The sequence below is a fragment of the Podospora pseudopauciseta genome, chromosome 4 (genome assembly GCF_035222475.1).
Source record: "Podospora pseudopauciseta strain CBS 411.78 chromosome 4, whole genome shotgun sequence".
In the NCBI taxonomy this organism is placed as follows: Eukaryota; Fungi; Ascomycota; class Sordariomycetes; order Sordariales; family Podosporaceae; genus Podospora; species Podospora pseudopauciseta.
Window position 1 is genome coordinate 840,351 of NC_085894.1, and position 19,040 is coordinate 859,390.

The 19,040-nt window shown below is 52.1% G+C and overlaps 5 protein-coding genes across 5 annotated transcripts; 4 read left to right on the forward strand and 1 right to left on the reverse strand.

The window, feature by feature from the left end:
• Positions 1 to 64: 64 nt before the first annotated feature.
• On the forward strand, positions 65 to 1,941 carry TRP2_1 (anthranilate synthase component 1; the record flags this gene model as incomplete). Its single annotated transcript, XM_062911822.1, has 3 exons — positions 65 to 231; positions 322 to 404; positions 467 to 1,941. The coding sequence occupies 3 exons, from the start codon at positions 65 to 67 to the stop codon at positions 1,939 to 1,941; spliced, it is 1,725 nt and encodes a 574-aa protein (XP_062765419.1).
• A 2,040-nt stretch (positions 1,942 to 3,981) lies between these two features.
• On the forward strand, positions 3,982 to 6,462 carry QC763_401900 (uncharacterized protein; the record flags this gene model as incomplete). The annotated part of the gene is made up of 3 exons (XM_062911823.1): positions 3,982 to 4,510; positions 4,571 to 5,731; positions 5,795 to 6,462. Exons 1-3 carry the CDS (start codon positions 4,165 to 4,167, stop codon positions 6,460 to 6,462), a joined length of 2,175 nt encoding a protein of 724 aa, XP_062765420.1. The 5' UTR covers positions 3,982 to 4,164.
• Positions 6,463 to 7,271: 809 nt separating this feature from the next.
• QC763_401910 (uncharacterized protein) lies at positions 7,272 to 10,598 on the forward strand. The gene is made up of 3 exons (XM_062911824.1): positions 7,272 to 7,536; positions 7,607 to 8,682; positions 8,739 to 10,598. Exons 2-3 carry the CDS (start codon positions 8,029 to 8,031, stop codon positions 10,404 to 10,406), a joined length of 2,322 nt encoding a protein of 773 aa, XP_062765421.1. The 5' UTR covers positions 7,272 to 7,536; positions 7,607 to 8,028; the 3' UTR covers positions 10,407 to 10,598.
• A 491-nt stretch (positions 10,599 to 11,089) lies between these two features.
• QC763_401915 (uncharacterized protein) lies at positions 11,090 to 11,533 on the forward strand (the record flags this gene model as incomplete). The annotated part of the gene is made up of 1 exon (XM_062911825.1): positions 11,090 to 11,533. One exon carries the CDS (start codon positions 11,090 to 11,092, stop codon positions 11,531 to 11,533), a length of 444 nt encoding a protein of 147 aa, XP_062765422.1.
• A 3,084-nt stretch (positions 11,534 to 14,617) lies between these two features.
• On the reverse strand, positions 14,618 to 18,989 carry HET-E (Heterokaryon incompatibility NOD-like receptor E; the record flags this gene model as incomplete). The annotated part of the gene is made up of 2 exons (XM_062911826.1): positions 14,618 to 16,657; positions 16,707 to 18,989. 2 exons carry the CDS (start codon positions 18,987 to 18,989, stop codon positions 14,618 to 14,620), a joined length of 4,323 nt encoding a protein of 1,440 aa, XP_062765423.1.
• Between the last annotated feature and the right edge of the window lie 51 nt (positions 18,990 to 19,040).

Genomic DNA, 19,040 nt, shown 5'->3' on the forward strand with positions numbered 1-19,040 from the left:
CTCTTGTACTAGGATTCGATATTGATATCTCACTCAAGATCACCAACCACCTGCCCAATTCTCGATGGCTTCCACCGCGAAACTCGACATCCGGCCATCCGCCGAAGAGGCCCGCTCTGTTTTTGAGCAGGCCCGCCAAGCCAGTCCACGGCCAACCCTCCTTCCCGTTTGCTACTCAGTTCCCTCGGACCTGTTGACGCCATCTGCCATCTACCTCAAGCTCTCCAACGGGTACGTGATGCATGCGAACGATTGAGTGGAGCTGTGTCAATTGAGTCGGTTGGAATAAGTCATTGAACCAGTTCTGATATGACAACACAGTGCCACCACTGAGTATTCATTCCTTCTCGAGAGCGCCACCGGTAGCACTGGGACGATTGGCCGTTATAGTTTCATCGGTGCCAGTGAGTTTGAGCCGGCCACAAGGTGACACTTCGCCATGTTTAACTTCTGACACGATCGATAGATCCCAGAAAAGTGCTGGCCACCGGCCCCGGATATGAAGATGTCGGCGACCCCCTCCGTGCTCTTGAGAGTACTCTCGGTCAGGACCGTGTTCTCAGCATCCCATCACTGAGACTCCCCAGTCTGACCGGAGGTGCTGTCGGGTACTTGTCCTATGACTGCATCAGGTACTTTGAGCCCAAGACGGCCAGAGTTCTCAAGGACAACCTACAGATCCCCGAGGCGCTCTTTATGCTTTTCGACACCATCGTCGCCTTTGACCACTTTTACCAGACCGTTACCATTGTGACTCACATGAGACTACCAGAAACCGTCGGGGATGAGTTCCAAGCTGCCTACGACGAGGCCGCTGCCACAATCAAGTCCACTCTCGACCTTATTCAACAGAACGAGATTCCTCTTCCACCCGCGACACCCAGCAAGCCGGCCTCGGAGCAGCAATATTCATCAAACGTTGGCCGTCATGGCTATGAGACCTTTGTCACTGAGCTCAAAAAGCACATCATCAAAGGCGACATCATTCAGGCTGTCCCATCACAACGCTTTTCCCGAAGCACCAGCCTGCATCCATTCAACATCTATCGCACATTGCGGTCCCTGAACCCATCCCCCTATCTCTTCTTCCTGTCTTGCTCCGACTTCCACATTATCGGCGCTTCACCAGAATGTCTTATGAAGACAGACGGCTACGCTGACCTTCCTGAAGACGAAAGATTTGGCTACTCTGCGCAAGACGCCCTTTCCCGCCCGAAGATTGTCAACCATGCCATCGCAGGCACCATCAAGCGCGGCGCCAACCCCGCCGAGGATGATGAACTTGCCGCCATTCTCCAAAATAGCACCAAGGATCGCGCCGAACACGTCATGCTTGTTGATTTGGCCCGCAACGACGTCAACCGCGTTTGCCACCCCTCTACTGTCAAGGTTGACCGCCTCATGCGCATTGACCGTTTCTCTCATGTTCAGCATCTGACGTCAGAGGTATCGGGACTGCTGAGGCCAGAATGCACACGCTGGGATGCCATGCGCAGCATCTTCCCCGCTGGCACTGTCTCTGGCGCTCCCAAGATCAAGGCTATGGAGCTGATCTACGACTTGGAGAAGGAGAAGAGAGGCATTTACGCCGGCGCTACCGGATGGTTCGCCTACGATGTAGTCCGTTCCCTGGGAGAGGGCAAGGGGTTTAAGCTGGATGAGGGGCAGATGGATACTTGCATTGCCATCCGTACCATGCTTGTCAAGAAGGGTGTCGCCTATCTCCAGGCCGGTGGCGGTATTGTCTTTGACAGCGAAAAGACCGAGGAGTGGATGGAAACTATGAACAAGTTGGCGGCTAACCTCAGGTGTATCGAGCAGGCTGAGAAGTACTATGGTGATGGAGCCGGCACGAAGTCGGTTCAGGACATCATCGACGACGAGAGGAGAAAGGGAGATGAGTATTACTCCAGCCTTCAAACCACCAGCGCTGGGGCTTAAGTATTAAACAGTCTAAAGAGGTAGACAAGAATGCTCACGATACTGCCTTCTCAGCTGTTACATCAGGACCTCGCTACTTGTTACTCATAAAGCGTGACACAACCCCCCCGCCACAGAAATAGTTAGTATCACTTTTGCAGACTTGCTTTAGTTGAACCCCCCGTTTTGCACGCCTGGTCATCCTGTCGATAGGAAAGCAACTCCATCCCCTCGCTCTCCTCCAAGCCGTAAAGTGTTTCTGTGTCATCGTCACACACGGGCCCCTCCTCCCCGTCTTCCGCCAACTCCCGAGTGCCTCTCTGCTCCTCCTCATCATGTGCATTTCTTGTTCGGCCCCGAGATTTGTTCCAATCGATCCCCACACACGTCTGACCCTCGCCGAAGCAATTTCTGGCGATGGTTGTAGCGCCCATGAAAAACAGAAAAAGAAACAACAGTACAGGCCAGAGTAAGATTTGGACGAGGGCGACGAGCCAGGTTAGACACCAGAGGCAACCGTCTTTTCTGAGGAGGGGGAACGACGAGATGATTTGGCGGTGGGCGGTGGGGAGGGCGAAGAGGAGGAAGAAGGTGAGGGTGTAGTAGAGGAAGGTGAGGATTGAGAACCAGGGGATGGTATTAGTGGTTGTGGTGTGGTAGTGGTGGGTGGGTTGCATTTTTTTGTACGGTATGGAGAGGTGGTTGTGTAGAGAAGGATGGTGAGGTTGGGGAGGGGGAGGGGGAGGGGGAGGGGGAGGGGGAGGGGGAGGGGGAGGTTGGATGTATGGTTTTGTTTGGTGAACTAGCCGAGAGGATCGTCCTGAGGATTCGGTGAACACGTGCCGGAGAGAGCGATGAATAAGAATGGGAGGTACCAAGCTGGATGCAGTGTCGATCAGAGCAACACAGCCAGGGTGTACCGTAGTTGTTATGCGAGTTCTTTCTTGGCTCAGTCCGACATGTTTCAGTGCTGGGTAGGTAGGCTAGGTGGACGAAGAGGGCGAATAGGGTGAAGAAAGCGTGAACTCAAGATCACAGACTGCCTGGGTATCTTCTCCATTGAAGCCATAGAGTGTTTCTGCATCATCGTCAGGCACCGCCCCCGCCCCGTCATCTAGCAGATGGCTCCTCTGCTCCTCTTCATCATATGGATCCCGCTTTTTTCGTTTCAAATATCCGCTCAGGTCAAATCCCATGCAAGTCTGTCCCTCGGCGAAGCAATAGTTCATGATCGTTTCCCACTTGGTGCTCAATAGAAGGACAGTCAAATACACCGGCCACAGGTACAACGCAAGGACGGTCATTGGCCAGGAGAGAAGCCAAAGGCAGCCGTCTTTCTCGATGAAGGGGAGCCACTTGATGATTTGTTTCTGGGCATTTGGAACCCCAATAGCGAAGAATGGGACGATTGTTATGAATGAGTAGGAGATTGTAATGAGCAAAAACCAGGGAGGGCCGTCAAGCATTGTGGTTGTTGATTGGGTAGGGGTAGTTGATAAATGGTATTGTATTCCAAAAAGTTTTGGGGTTAGGAGATGAGGTTGGGGAAGCAATTGGGCTGTATTGTTTTTTGGATGGGATGTTCTCAAGAAGTACCTTTTTTCCATTGGGGGCCAGGCTTGAACACGTGCTAGGTGAAAAAGCCCAGAGCGATGGATATAAGAGAGGTGGTGTTGCTGAGGGAGGGTGGTCCGAGCGCTGATGCCCACCGAGCTGAATGCGCTGTCGGTCAGAGCAACACAGCCCTGTTGTGCCCAGCCGTGGGTATTAATGAGGCTCTAGAGCAAAACTGCCATCATACAGGTTCCAGTCAGTCGCCAAGGTGGGATCCATCATCCACGGTAGCGTTGTAGGGTTCATCCAGATGCGCCTGACTCGGTAGCGAAAGCCCAAGGGCGTAGACATCGCGAAGTATCCCGTCAACATTCGGTGATGCTGACATCCATATTGCACGCTTGGTAGGGCTCGATACCGAAATGGCAAAGACTTGACTTCCATGATTCCGTGGCTGGTGTTTGTTTACAAAGCGATTGCTGAAGACGTGATAATCGACGAGGTAGCCCGATGAAGAAAAGGAAGATGTGTGGTTGAGCAAGGCGGCCCAAGCGCTGGTGCCTGAACACACTCAGGTCGGTTGAAGGGGCAGGACAGCAACACAGCCCCGTTTTCTGTTCTGCCATATTTGGCTCCCTGTTTATTTAGAGCCTCAACAGACACAACTTCTCTCATCAAATCATTGCCGTCATGTCACCAGTACCAGTCGGAAGCCTCTGTCAGTACTGCAAGGGCATCAATGTGGAAACTATCAGCCAACCTGGTGGACATGCACATGCCCATAGTCTGGCAGTTATTCAGCAGAGCGTCCAACAAGGCTGCGCGCTTTGTGGTTGGTTCGTAACACTCACTTGGAGCAAAGAAATCAACAACGAAATGCGCGAAGTTGAACCGCCTACTTCTGCAGGAAGACAGTCCACAGATCGCTTCCATGTGCGACCCGTTGGGCCCGGATATCTTGGTCAAAGTCACATTTGTTTGACCGACGAGACAGGGGAGTATCAAACCACAGGCCTCGAGGTGTGTCGTCTTGAGGGTATGTGTCTGACGACCATGTTGTTCTTGAATGGAAACACAGTGCTGACCATAGCTACAGGTGACTTAGCTCCTGATGACTGTCCAATTCCAGTCTGCAGAGCCCTGTCAGAAACTGCCTCACCAGAAACACAAGAAACAGCTCTGTCTTGGTTGAAGCAGTGTGAAGTCGAACATGACTGCAACAACTTGTCGATACCTGGGCCCAACAACACCTATGTTTTGCCCGGTCGATTGGTAGACCTGCGGTCGTTCACACCCACGACTCCGATCATACGATTGGTGGAAACTTTTGCTCTTCCTGGAAATATTACCAACACGCCTGGCTTCTACAGCACACTCAGCTACTGCTGGGGCATCTCTCCCTTCTACAACACCACATCAGCCAACCTCACCTCCTCACTCACCCAGATCCCCTTCAACATCCTTCCTCAAACCTTCAAGGACGCGTTTTTGATCACCACGCAACTTGGCACTCCCTTCATCTGGATCGACGCCCTCTGTATCATCCAAAACTCTCTGCATGACTGGGAGATTGAGTCGGCCAAGATGCCCTACATTTACTCCCTTTCCAGGTTCTGCATCGCTGCTGATGCCACTGCCGTCGCTGAAGGCGGCTGCTTCAACAGCCACAACCACTCCCCTCAGCATCCCCGTCGAAAGGAAGCCGCACCTCTGATTATCCCATCCATACTTGCATCTACCTCGCAAATCAGTCGTCTGTATATCTACCCCCGGCATCACCATTCCACCAACTCCCAAGCCCCCATTTCCGACGCCCCCATCTCCACCAGAGGTTGGTGCTTCCAAGAGCGATTCCTTTCCCCTAGAACACTCCATTACACCTCGGAGCAACTCTACTGGGAATGCCGCCAGGACTTCAAGTCTGAGGACCTCATCAACAATACCCAAGGCCAGCCATGGGGCACCATGCCGGGCGCGCTTGCCCAACTATACGACCCTACGTTTCGCCCCGAGCACGTCGTGAGAACGTGGTACAAGTCTATCGTGGCGCCTTACAGCCGGAGGAGTCTGACGAAAGAAACTGATCGACTCCCTGCCATTGGAGGGGTGGCCAGGGTGTACGCTCACCTGCTCTCCCAAGCGGAGAAGCGGATCAGGAACGCGGAGACACAAACCTGGGTTGAGGGGTGGGTGGAGCGTCTGAAGGTGAAGCAATATGATCTGGTCGAGAATAGCACGTACATTGCCGGGATATGGGGTCATTAAATTGGTCATGGGCTAAGCTGGAGGAGAAGGAAGGGGACAAAGAAACCTGTGGCAGGGCATGGGCGGAAGAGGACCAACACGTTTAGCTGGGTATCTGTTGATGGGCCGGTGGAGCATTTCTATGGATATATTGAGGCGACCAGGCTGGTGAAGTGGAATGTGCCGCTACTGAACCCTCTTGATCCCTTTGGTGGAGTGGGCGAGTGCGAGATCACGTTGGAGGGGAACGTTATCGAGGGGAAACTGGGGTATTATCATCATGGTGATGCTAATGCAGGAGAGTGGCGGGTGTTTGTTGATATACCACCGGACGGCGAGCTTGACCATGGGACAGTGGACATCGGTAGCGTGGACATTGACGAAGAAACAGATGAGTTGGCTGACGTCAAAGCTTCCAATGGGTTGGTAGTCCGGGATGTTTGGATCCTAGCAACCTCTATGCGCAACACACTAGACGTTTATGCTCTAGTTCTTGTACAAACTGTGGAAGACGATGGCAAGGTCAGATACCAGAGGTTGGGACTTCTGTGGATCAAGTCTCCGGGCCGGATGCCAGTGGCTGGCCGAGCTCCGAGACATACATATAGAGGGGTGACTTGCCGGAATACCTGTCCGCTGTGCTCTTCCATGGTCGACTCTCACGGGAAAGAGTTTCACTACAAGACGCTGGCGTTGTTGCAAATGAACCGTGACGAGGCTTTTCAGCAGATTGTCATTGTGTAGAATACTACCGCGCATAGACAAAACTAAAGTGGTCGAGAGCCGTATTGACTATCTTGTTCCTGGGTCATCTCATCCGACTCAGATTGCCTCCATGTAGCTTGTCAGGAAGAAAAGGTGACAGTCACTTGGGCATAGCCTGACAAGGAGCACTCATACAGTTGTATCCAGCTTCCAAGCTGTGAACGCGATATGCAAAAAGATGCGAACAGAAGACAAGGCTACCTAGATGCAATGCAACCCACCTTTTGACAAAGATACCCAACTCGGACTTTTTCGCGTTCGGTCCGAGTGGCTGGAGCTGTCCTGTAATGCTACCAGACCCAGGTTCCGGAGTTCTTTATTCTGAATACTCAAGCCTGATATAGCTTCATTCGACAAACCTGTTGATCAGTTCAGTTGAGCGTTGCCATGATTTCCTTTTCCATGCAGTGTTGGGCGTAATCTGGCTTATCCTGCACCATTTTCAAGGCCGCGAAGTCCTCCTCATGTATATGCACACCTCAGCAGCGGTTTTCTTCCAGGGGCTGAGCCAATGAACGACCACGCAATTTCCAAGCTCGGGTTAGTCCACCCATTACTCCCACCTCACCAATTTTGTGGATGTCTGTGACCAGAAGAATATGGCAGAGTTCTCCACAAATCATTGGATATTTGGCGATCTTTGTGACCTCTTGGCGAAAACACAGTCATTCGTGGCTGGCTGAAATGGATAACAAGAAGGTCGGGTATCTGAACGTGCGTCTCGGGCTCAAAACCTGAACCGACTGAGCGCGAAATGCGTGATGAACCACCTACCTACTGAAGCGAGGAAGAGAATGTGGACTTGAACGCCCAACCACAGCCCCACCATCCATCCTACCTTACCTACTCATCCCATATGTGGAACAAAGAACCCATTGCAGTAAAGCGTTAATTGAAGTCTTATGAAAGAAAATCAGACTGTTCAAACAACATGAAGTGTAGGTAGGAAAGTCGTCACATATACACCGAGCACTGGGGAAGGCCGTAGGCCTTCGGGGTTCTCCGCAGGGCGCGGCATTACCCAGAAATCTTTATCCCTTTTCATTCCACGTTGTGAGCCGCTAAGATGAGCTCTTCGTGCACATAATATTGGTGAGACCTGGACAGCTGAACCGCGCTCTAGTGAGCTCGGCAGGGCCTAGACCAAGGGGACCAACCCCACTTTTCCAGACCATGTATCAATATTTTGTTATCCACTGGATGAAGGCCACGCTCGACAGAAGTTCCGTTATCCGTTGAGGCCCAACGAGTGTCCTTTGACACCTCGGAATTTTCATGATCAAATTGGATTCCATAACAAGTTGGAGATTGTCCGCTGTACGGTTCGGTTTCAGATTGATAGGTATCTTTGATGGCCGGAAGCAGTACCTCGGTAGGTACTTAAGGTGTTAATACCCCGTGTTCTCTTTCTGGGTTTCTCCCTCTCTCCAAGGTAGCATGGCCTGCCTATTTCTGCCTCATGAATCACCTTGAGTATACATTCCAAGCACAGAATCACCTTCACAGAATTCCCCTCACATACCCAATATCCAGTATTCAGCCGCCATGTCCCAACACTCTCATCCGCCCTCGACCAGCTCCTGGCACCGAAGCGTTGACGAGCGCCTCTGTCTCATTGCAGACGGGCTTTCCGATTACGATGACACCCCGAGAAACAGTCTCCCTACCAAAGATAGTACCCCTCTTGGACAGAAGCTTCCCGGTCTTGGCCTCCTCCTCAGAGACTATCTTGACCCAGACGTCACTGTTAAGTCAACAGACTTCCACAAGCGGCTGCTTTGTGTCTTTCGCGAATCCAAGTACGACTCTGCCTACGAGAAATGCTTGGAGCGACTGAATGCGGATGAAAGAGACCGCGTGGAAAAGTTCGTCGCGGATGACAAGCCTCTTGAAGAGGTGTCGGATGGTTTCGACATGAGCGTCAGTCTGGGTGTTCGTGAGCACCTTCAAGACCTTACGGGAGTCTCTGGCTTCCACGTTTCGTCCAGTGGAGTTCAAGCAGTGCGGTTTCCTGCAGCCACTGGGGCCAACGACAGCGAGAGCGTTCATCTAGAAGCCCGTTCGTTTACTCCAGTGGACGTTGATGGCCTTACTGGAGACGACACTCTCGATGCTTTACACAAGAACGGCCGCCTCCACAACTTTATCCGGAAACTCAAGGATATGTTCTCTGGTCACAAAAAGGAGAGCAACGTCATAGTAGGCCTGCCTCTATCACCTTGACAGAGATACACAAGGCTAACCATCGGTTCCAGGTCTACGAAAACGTGCCCTTCAAAAACTGGGGCATGGTCGTCGACTACATACCCCACTACACCTGCATCCCCTCCTCTGTCGCCGGTGTCCAGCACATTGTCAGATTTGCACGCGATCACGACATGTCTGTCCGCTGTGCGGGCTTCCGCCACTCCTGGGCGCCCATCTTTGGCCGCCAGGGGCAAATCACCATCTCTCTTCTCTCCCTGGCGGAGGCTACCAGAATTCCTAATTTCACCGCCATGTCCAAAGCCCTGCCGGAGTGGCTGTTTCGCAAGACCGAGCTGCAAACGCTGGAAGTAGTCTCTGGCACGCCACGAGTCAAAGGCAATGTGCTTGTCAGAATTGGCGCCAGCGCGACAAATGAGCAGCTGAGGCGGTGGTGCATCGAGAATAATAAGTACTCGTACCCGCTTAATGTGATTATGGTGGAGATGACGGTCGGGGGGACGAATGCACCTATTTGTCACGGGGCTGGGAGAAGACATCAGACTTTGAGTGACCTGGTCAGGAAGGTGGAATACGTCGACTGCAACGGGAAGCTTCAAACTGTCGATGACCCGAGACTTCTCCGGGCGGCGGCGGGGTGCTTTGGTCTCATGGGTGTCGTAACCCATCTCACGCTGGAGTTTGAACCCATGAGCTACGCGCTGATGAAGCCGGAGAAGATCCCTGTTTTGAGGGCTGTTCCTCCGCCGGATGATATGGCTATGGATAAGATTCCCCCTGCTTTGAGACTGCCGAACTGGGCGCCGGAGCAGAGGGCGGCCGACATCAAGAGGTTTGAAGAGCTGGCGACGAATGGGTTCTACTCGGAGTGGTTCTGGTTTCCGTACTCGGATTTGTGCTGGGTTAACTGCTGGGATGCGACTGCTGATCCATCCGGAACTGAGGATTACCCCTCGAATGCGCAGACGTTCTTCATGTTCATCAGCCAGTTCACGATGAATGTGTTGCAAAATGCAAAGATATTGAACGAGCTGGTCGAGAAGTTGCATATGGACGAGGCAGCGGTGACGCTCATCTCCAAAGCGGCAATGTTTACTCTTCCGGCTTGGGACGAGCCGGTCAAGACCTACCTGCCGGATGCGTTGCACTTCCAGAGAGGGATTCAGAACGTCAGAGTGTTGGATGTGGAGGTTGAAATTCCGCTTCAACCATCGGAAACTGATCCCTCGAAGCCTGACTATGCGGTTGTAAGAAGGGCGTGGTGGGATGCTATTTTGACCTGTTATGCCCACAACAGTAAGGGGTGCCCGCAGAGGATGCCGCTCGAAATGAGGATCATGGGGGGCAGTGATATCGTCATGGCCCCTCAGAAGGGGAACAAGCTGGGAACGTGTGCCATTGAGGTGCTGACGCTGGAGGCGGCGAAGAATTTCTGGGTGCCCTATGCGGAAGAGGTGGTTGGGAAGTGGTTGTCCTACTGTGATAGGGGAGGGAAGAAGATCAACACGAGACCTCACTGGGCAAAGCAGTGGGATGGGATCAATGTTGACGGGAAGCCCTGGGTGGAGAAGATGAAGGCAGAGGATTACAGGTTGGAAAAGGAGGAGTTTAAGGAGCTGTTGGCTGAGATTGGAAGGAAGCATGGCTGGTCATTGCAGGACTTGAAGAGGAGGTTTTCGAACGAATTTTTTGATGCCTTTTACTTTGATAACATTTAGAACTGGGGAGATGAAGACGCATGCAATGGAGGGTTATTCATTTTCTTTGAAGGGCTGTCGCCCCTCATCGTTCACCCCTTGCATTCTAGACTCGTTCGCACGCCCATCATCATGAAAGGTCCAGCAGAGCTCAAGTGAAGGGGTTGGAAGATGGTCCAGTTTCCCTTCCATTAGCGCCTCGAGATCTCAGGCAATAAAAATGCAAAACAAGTGTACGAAAGATGATGATCAGGTTACTGCTAGCTGAGCCCTGCCTTCACTATGCTGGCGGATTGGTTGACTCGTACAATCCTAGTATGTCGTGAGGCATGATTGTGGTGGAAGCATGAAGCCGACGTCAGCACGATGGCGAATCGGGCAGTTGTAAACAGGCTAGAGGCCAAGGTGGGCATTCTTGCCATTTATCATCTCAGAATAGAGTGGGATCGCGTTGAAGGTCCCTGAGCTGACATGATGACTAAAGTAAGAGCTAGCTATGATCGTCTTACACATCATCAAACCTCCGGCGAAGATCCAGTTTCTGTGAAGAGACCTGAATGGTCTTGAATGGAATGATAAAACTATCGAGAAAGGTATATATACCTTTCCCCTCGCTCACTTTCCCTCCCATTTTTTGTCACCCTCAACCCATCAAACATCATCCTCTTGTCAAGTTCTGGCCGCAGCACGCGTAGTACTTGAGAATGGTCTCCTTCACCACCCTCTTCTCCGCCAGCCTTGGCCTCATTGCTCTTGCCAACCCCGTTGCCGCCCTCTGCAAGCCCGCTATCGGCATCCAGGTCTTCAGGGACGACTGGGCTTACACCATCCCCTGCGGCAGAAACGATTGTAACGCCCCCGAAACCACCATCACCATCTACCACAATGACCGCACGACCACCAGCAAGACATTCCCTGGTTCGATATCCTTTGGCTTCAAGGAGTCCCCCCAGGCCCAAGTGTACGAGTGGGACTTTTACGGCAAATACCGCGATGACCCCGGCCTGGGATTCCACGTTTATGGCACCAGATGTCCAACCTTGCCTAGCAACCAGGGCTTTGGATGCTTCGAACAGGCTTTGAAGATCGAGAGAGGATACCTTCCCAAGGCTACCTGGGCCAAGTTCAAGTGTGGCACGACCTGGTAATCGCACGCGAGGATGCCGAATGGGGTGGCAATGGATGCAAGCATCCTCTTGATCGAGATGATTCTCGGCATTACGATCCTGGGGGCAGGGATATCAGCAACAATCCGGTCTTACTTCAGGAAAGATATCGGGGTCATTGTTTACTTTGGGGATGGCTTTCAGGGGCTCAGGGGTTCAAACATCTTGTGCGCGCCGACCTGTCATGATCAATCATACATAGATACAACTCAAATCGGACTACACTGTCTAGAAACTTCCTTTCTACCCCGTAATTTTGGCCTCACTGAAGGGCGCTGGAGGTGACCTACCCTCTGCTGCCATTAAACAAGTCATCCTAACCTCTTCAGAATTCGTCATCATGGATTCCCATCACGCGTCCGCGTCTCGTATCCGCCATCTGGTCCAAGTTTTTCCCATCCCTGTCACGTCACAATCGTTAGCGCCTCATGAGCATTGCTCCCCTGCCTCCATCACCAAATCTCATTGGGCGCCCCACGAATTCTCGGTGGCTTGGCTCGCCCATTCGTCCCGACTCAACTCGATCAGGTTTCATTTGCTCGACTACCGTTGCGATCCCTTTCACGACAGTCAACACCATGATGGCTTTTTTTTGTTGCATGAATCCCACCTTCTTCGCGCCCTTCCATGATCGCCACTAACCGCTCACTCATTGCTGTTCGTTACCAGCCCATCGGGACACCATTCGTACTTTCTTTCCCCCTGGTTTGCTCTAGAGAATGCCGACCTGGCCGTGGGCGCAAAGATGGCGTGGACAGAACGGGGTGTTGCGCTCTTTGCGTGTGCCACTACCATGGTCGTACTAGCTGCCACAGCCGTCGTCCTTCGCTTCATCTCACGCGGCTATGTCCTTCGTAGGCTAGGCTTAACAGACTGTTGTATCCTTATCACGTTACTCTTCTCCATCGCCAACACCGTCGGCGTTGCTATGCGTTGGTCCACCCTGTTTTTTTTTCTCAGCACCAATCCTGACGCGTTCCAGACATCACCTACGGACTCGGTCGTCACCGAACAACCATCACCCGAGACCAAATCGAGGGCTACCGCTTCGTAAGACCCCCCTTTTCTCCACCATCAATCTCAAGCTTCACCGCTAACCCCCTAAGTGGATGTACATCAACATCATCATCGGTGGAACAAGCCTCATCCTCACCAAAATCTCCATCCTCCTCCTCTTCCTCGACGTCTTCGTCATCGCCACAGCACGAAAAGTGACGTACTTTTTTCTTACACTTGTCATATGCTACGGCATCTACCTACTAACCTCCAACATCCTCTTCTGCATCCCCATCCACTCATTCTGGGAACTAGCCGCTTCGAAAGAGAGATGTCTCCCCTCAGACGCGAAATACTACGCCGACGCGGCGGTGAATATCGCGCTTGACTTTTCGATATTTTGCATCCCTATCCCTGTGGTTAGGGGGATGACTACCCTGCCGTGGAGGGAGAAGTTGTGGTTGTATTTGGTTTTTGCCCTGGGGTTTTTGTAAGTCTTACCGGGGGGTTGAACTGGGCGAGGTGGTTCGCTGACTGTTATGCAGTGTCTGCATTGTCTCTTGCATCCGCCTTCATTTTCTGTGGTATGTCACCGAGTCACCGGACAAACCATTCGAGGGAACTCACATGGCGTATTGGTCTACCATTGAGATGAATGTGGCGATTATTCTAGCTTGTACACCCACGCTCAAGCCGTTGATGAGCAGGGTTTGTCCGTGGGTGTTGGGCTCGGCTGCGGTGCCGGATGGGACGTCTCAGATTCCTACGCTGCGTTGTGGGAGGGGGAGTCTGGGGGGTGGTTCCCTGAGCTGAGGTAATTTGGGGGGAGGGATCCGGAGATGAGGATGGCGTCATGAGACTTTTTGTATTCATATTTTATTGCTGCTGCGAGGGTACGGGATTGAAAGGCTGCATGATTGTTAAAGTATGTGGGGAACAAAACGACTTGAAATGGGACGGACATGGGCATGGGCATAGGGAATCTGAGATTGATGCAATGGGATGTAGGATTTGGACTGGGATTATATGAATTTTGCATGTTCGAACTAGATGTCTACAGGTAAGTAGGTTTTGAAAGTTGATAGAACTACATGTACTCGCTGGCGGTGGAGAACATCCAGACTATCATTTCGAGGGAAATCCAATGCTGATTCTGGAAGGCATACTGCCAAAACCTAAGGAAGATTTCTCTCCCATTTTTACATTTACTCCCCCCCATCTTCCAGTGGCCTCAGGCGCATAATCGCCAACAGAAAATAAAACTTGAAAATAAAACGGGGCGGCAAAATAAATTTCGGGATCCAAGTGCCAATGAGGCATACATGGAGAATGCATTCCCGAGAGGCGTGATAGTCAACTGCCCAATTCTACTCTTTTATGACTGGATAGGTACTAACTTTGCCAGCTCGTTTTCATGATCGTACTATGCTACCTTAAATCACGCCTTTGCCGAAGATTCGGCTGAGTTTATTGATCCCGGCGGCATATCGGAACCCCTCGACCTCGCCTCACCGCGTATTGGATAAATATAAACTTGGTTACGCCCTCAAGCCCAGTCACAGATCCCAGATCCTTGAACCTTTGCCTCTCTAGACTCATCGACTTCTTATGCATTTTATAAGACGGTGACACTTGCTGCGCGGCAACGAAGACCCCACACCCAAAAGGGTTACTAAGGGAACACTAGTAAGATCTTATACGGACCAATTATATCCCTACCATAGTTGAACACCTCAAAGAGCGCAGGACCTCGGTTTATCACTAACCCACTAGTTCCAAATCTCTGTGGTAAGCTAGCTGGAGCGCGTGATAATGCTACGCCTCCTTCGAACTACTGCTGGGCCCAATTCCTATTGCCATAAGCTTATTTTACATTATTAACTAACCTGTCGTTTTGGAAGAAGCTGCATACCATGATATTGCTACCTAAACGGGGAAATATATATTGTCTTGATATAGGATTGAAAATACAAGAATTATTGGGTCTATAAATATATTCCGTTCTCTACACCCCTTTAGTAGTAAATAAAACAAAAGAAATGTAGGAGAAACAAAATAAAGGTCGAAATATTAAATATCTCGAGAAAATAAAAATATTATAACACGTCCTAAATAACAGCTAAGAACCATTTTGCGTCCTTGTATAGCAAAAGCGCTTGCATGATATTCTGGTGGTAACCATAACACGTTCTGGTTATTACAAATAATCCAGCGGTAATCTTGTCCTAAACCATACGAATAACATACCGGACTACTAAGCTGATTTGGACTTTCCATAGTAGCCGTAGCTATTTGGATACGCCCGATATTCGTATTGATGTAAGCGTTAGTATGGTCGAACGATAGATAGGTAGCAGCTAAATCAACATTTATCGTCTGTGTGCAGGTTCCCGATGCCGCATCCCAGATCTTGATAGTCTTGTCGTCCGAGCCCGATGCCACGCGCTGGCCGTCCGGCGAGAATGCGACCGACCGGACCCGGTCGCCATGGCCCTTTAACGTCTGTGTACAGGTCCCCGATGCCGTATCCCAGATCTTAATGGTGTTGTCGCTCGAGCCCGATGCCACTCGCTGGCCGTCCGGCGAGAACACGACCGACCGGACCCAGTGGCCATGGCCCTCTAATGTCTGTGTACAGGTCCCCGATACCGCATCCCAGATCTTGATGATCTTGTCGCTCGAGCCCGATGCCACGCGCTGGCCGTCCGGCGAGAACGCGACCGACTGGATACTGCCGTCATGGCCCTCTAACGTCTGTGTACAGGTCCCCGATACCGCATCCCAGATCTTGGTGGTGTTGTCGTCCGAGCCCGATGCCACGCGCTGGCCGTCCGGCGAGAACGCGACCGACCGGACCCAGTGGCCATGGCCCTCTAACGTCTGTGTACAGGTCCCCGATACCGCATCCCAGATCTTGATGGTCGTGTCGTTCGAGCCCGATGCCACTCGCTGGCCATCCGGCGAGAACGCGACCGACTGGACCAAGTCGCCATGGCCCTTTAACGTCTGTGTACAGGTCCCCGATACCGCATCCCAGATCTTGATGGTGTGGTCGCTCGAGCCCGATGCCACGCGCTGGTCATCCGGCGAGAACATGACCGAGTGGACCCAGTTGCCATGGCCCTCTAACGTCTGTGTGCAGGTCCCCGATGCCGCATCCCAGATCTTGATGGTCTTGTCGTCCGAGCCCGATGCCACGCGCTGGCCGTCCGGCGAGAACGCGACCGACTGGACCCAGTGGCCATGGCCCTCTAACGTCTGTGTGCAGGTCCCCGATGCCGCATCCCAGATCTTGATGGTGTGGTCGCTCGAGCCCGATGCCACGCGCTGGCCATCCGGCGAGAACATGACCGACTGGACCCAGCCGCCATGGCCCTCGAACGTCTGTGTACAGGTCCCCGATACCGCATCCCAGATCTTGATGGTGTTGTCGTCCGAGCCCGATGCCACGCGCTGGCCGTCCGGCGAGAACGTAACCGAGAAGACCCAGCTACCATGGCCCTCTAACGTCTGTGTGCAGGCCCCCGATGCCGCATCCCAGATCTTGATGGTGTGGTCGCTCGAGCCCGATGCCACGCGCTGGCCGTCCGGCGAGAACACGACCGACTGGACCCAGTAGCCATGGCCCTCTAACGTCTGTGTACAGGTCCCCGATACCGCATCCCAGATCTTGATGGTGTTGTCGTCCGAGCCCGATGCCACGCGCTGGCCGTCCGGCGAGAACGCGACCGACCGGACCCAGTGGCCATGGCCCTCTAACGTCTGTGTACAGGTCCCCGATACCGCATCCCAGATCTTGATGGTGTTGTCGCTCGAGCCCGATGCCACTCGCTGGCCGTCCGGCGAGAACACGACTGACCAGACCCGGTCGCCATGGCCCTCTAACGTCTGTGTACAGGCATTCCATTCCGCTTCTACAACTGATATTGTGCTAATCCAGCCAGGCTCTTCCTTCTTGAAGAATTTCTTTATGATACTGTTAGTCGGTGCGAATACAAGGGCTGATGTGTATGCTTGAAGAGGGGCTTTCTCAATTATCATCCTGTAGGACAGCGCAAACCGATATGCATCCCGGACGATAGCTATTAACCTCCCTCGAATGGTATGTCCCTATACTACTGTTAGACCAGCTTATAGCATTTAGTGGTCTCATACTTACCAATAAGCTCTCTAACTGTCGTATGGCATTGATGCCCTCTGGTAAAGCTCGGAGTAGACTAAGAGCTTCAAGCCAGTAAAGATACTTCGTTGTAAGGAATCTGTGGATATCCCCATCATCTTGTAGAAGATGGACCCATTTTGAGCTTGTGCTAGAGACCAAATCACGTAAATGGTCAATCCAGTAGATGCATGAATATCGTACCGTTGCTAGCGGGTCCGGGTCTGGCACTCGGACGTTGTCAATCAAGAATCCCGGTGCATTTAAGCAGTATATGTCTCGTCGCAGCTTCTGAGACATAACATTCAGTGACCTCCAGAAGATGATATAGCTCACATCCTCTATCCCAGTAGGGAAAACCAGCTTGAAAGCTTCTTGAGAAGCTTTGTTGGAGGCTTTGTCCGAAGCCGTGCCGAAGAGAAAGTCCTTGGCCGATTGGTGGACGAAATAGATCGTTCGTTCTCGGATGATCAAGAACGAGCCGCAAATCTTAACAATCTCTTCCAAGGACTCCGGATCATCGGAAACGTCATCCGGCATCTCAATAAGAGAGGCAAGTTCATCAAGGCGGATAGGTCGGCGAACGGCTGCGGCGACGGCAAGAATCTGCTTGCAAAGCTCTGCATCCTCGGAATGGCCAATCTGCTCTAGCATCCGCGCATATAAAGAGTCTAGTCCGCGCGGAAATGTCTGTAACTTTGCTAATATATGCCGCTTCTTAACCTTCGGATCCGCGAGCGCCTGGCAGACCAACGCCACCCACAGAAACGTGCCATTTGCGTTGGAGTGTAAGTAATCCTGAATCTTGCCTATCATGTTGGCATCGTGTTTCGTTTTCGGTGCCAGTTGATCTATCCTGTTTTGGATAAATGCGTTGACAGCAGTAGAGATACATTCGGCGTTGAGCTCGAGGCTTAGCCTCGCTTTCTGCGTAGCTGTTTCCAATTGCTCTTCGATATCTGGCCAATTGCGACTCGAGATGATCCACTTGATTGGGGAGGATGTGCATGAGGTCCGGGTGATCAGCTCGAGAAGCTGCGGCAAGTCTGTCACGCATTCATCAAGCGCGTCGATGATCAAATATGTCATTCTCAAGCCGGGATCTTCTAGAATGCTAGTAAAGATCTCACACAGGACAATCCATACGTTAGGATCCTCAAACATCTTTTTTCCTGCATGATCATAAGGTCGTCGTACGTGTGAGATGAGTGCTGGTTGTTGGCTGACAAGAAGGTAGATTAAACCGCGGAGGACGGCAGTGGCATTATTAATGCGCGAGTCGGTGGCTTGGCAAAAGAAGAAGGATAGAAGGCCAGGTGGTGTAGACTTTTTTAATTCGTCGATGATGCCGCAGAGCAACATAGTCTTGCCTTTGCCGGGGTCGCCTTTGATCCAGAGCAGCCGTTGATCGTCACCGTCGTGCCATTGTTGGAATTGGACGTTGCTGAGAACCCAACAGTAGGAGTCTTTCAGGAGGCCGCCCTTGGCAGCTTCGATCCGCTTCTTATCGTGGCGAGGGTCGGTGACACGCAGGTCGGCCAGACAGCCGTCATCCTTCCCAATCTTCTCTCGCAACCGCTCAAGGGCCTTCTCTTTTCCTTCACCGTAGATAAGAGGCAGATGGACGTCGAAGATACCGAAAAGCGAGTATGCCATGTCTTCTTCACGTGTTGTATTGCGTTGCTTCATCCATGCCATTCGGTCATGGACACTGAAATCAGACAAAGGACTACCTCGGAGGGCCTCGAGGGGAATTCCCGTTACGTTGTGGATCATTCCCTCTAGAGAGTTCCTGTCTCCGATACGCGCCTTCTCCCTTGAAAAGAACTCGACTGATGTCGGGGCAATAAGCTCTTGGAGGGTCCATCCTCGAGTAAACCAGTTGCATTTCTGAAAAGCCAATTTCCAACTAGGATCGCCGTCGGCGTGTCGCTCGTATGTTGAGACGTCTGTAAGATAGACATAGCACTTAGCCGCATCGCGATACCACCTGAACATAGAGTTGATCGCCTCCTGAAGCTCAGTGCTGTTGGACTTATCGATACAGCATGTGTCTACCCAGAAGAATTTCAGCCCGTCACGCCAAGCTTGATCTGCGCAAAACCGGATCTTGTTGTAGCCGAGTTTGCTTACGGCTCTGCCGTCCTTTAAATCTTTGTAGCTGACTTCCTCCTCATCGGGCCCCCATGTGTGTGAAAGAATCGCATATGGTGGAATCTTGTCGCTGGGCAGGTCCTTCGTCAGGCGGATCTCGCCGGCATCATCACGTTCCAGGAGACGCATGGTTCGGGACCGCCGAGGCTCGGCCGGAAAGGTGAAAGGGCAGAGCGGTAG

What these genes read in the sequence shown, in the direction of transcription:
- QC763_401910 (XM_062911824.1), top strand. Translation starts at nt 8,029, where the DNA reads ATGTCCCAACACTCTCATCCGCCCTCGACCAGCTCCTGGCACCGAAGC. An exon ending in AAAAGGAGAGCAACGTCATA is followed by an intron (nt 8,683 to 8,738) that starts GTAGGCCTGCCT and finishes CATCGGTTCCAG; the next exon opens with GTCTACGAAAACGTGCCCTT.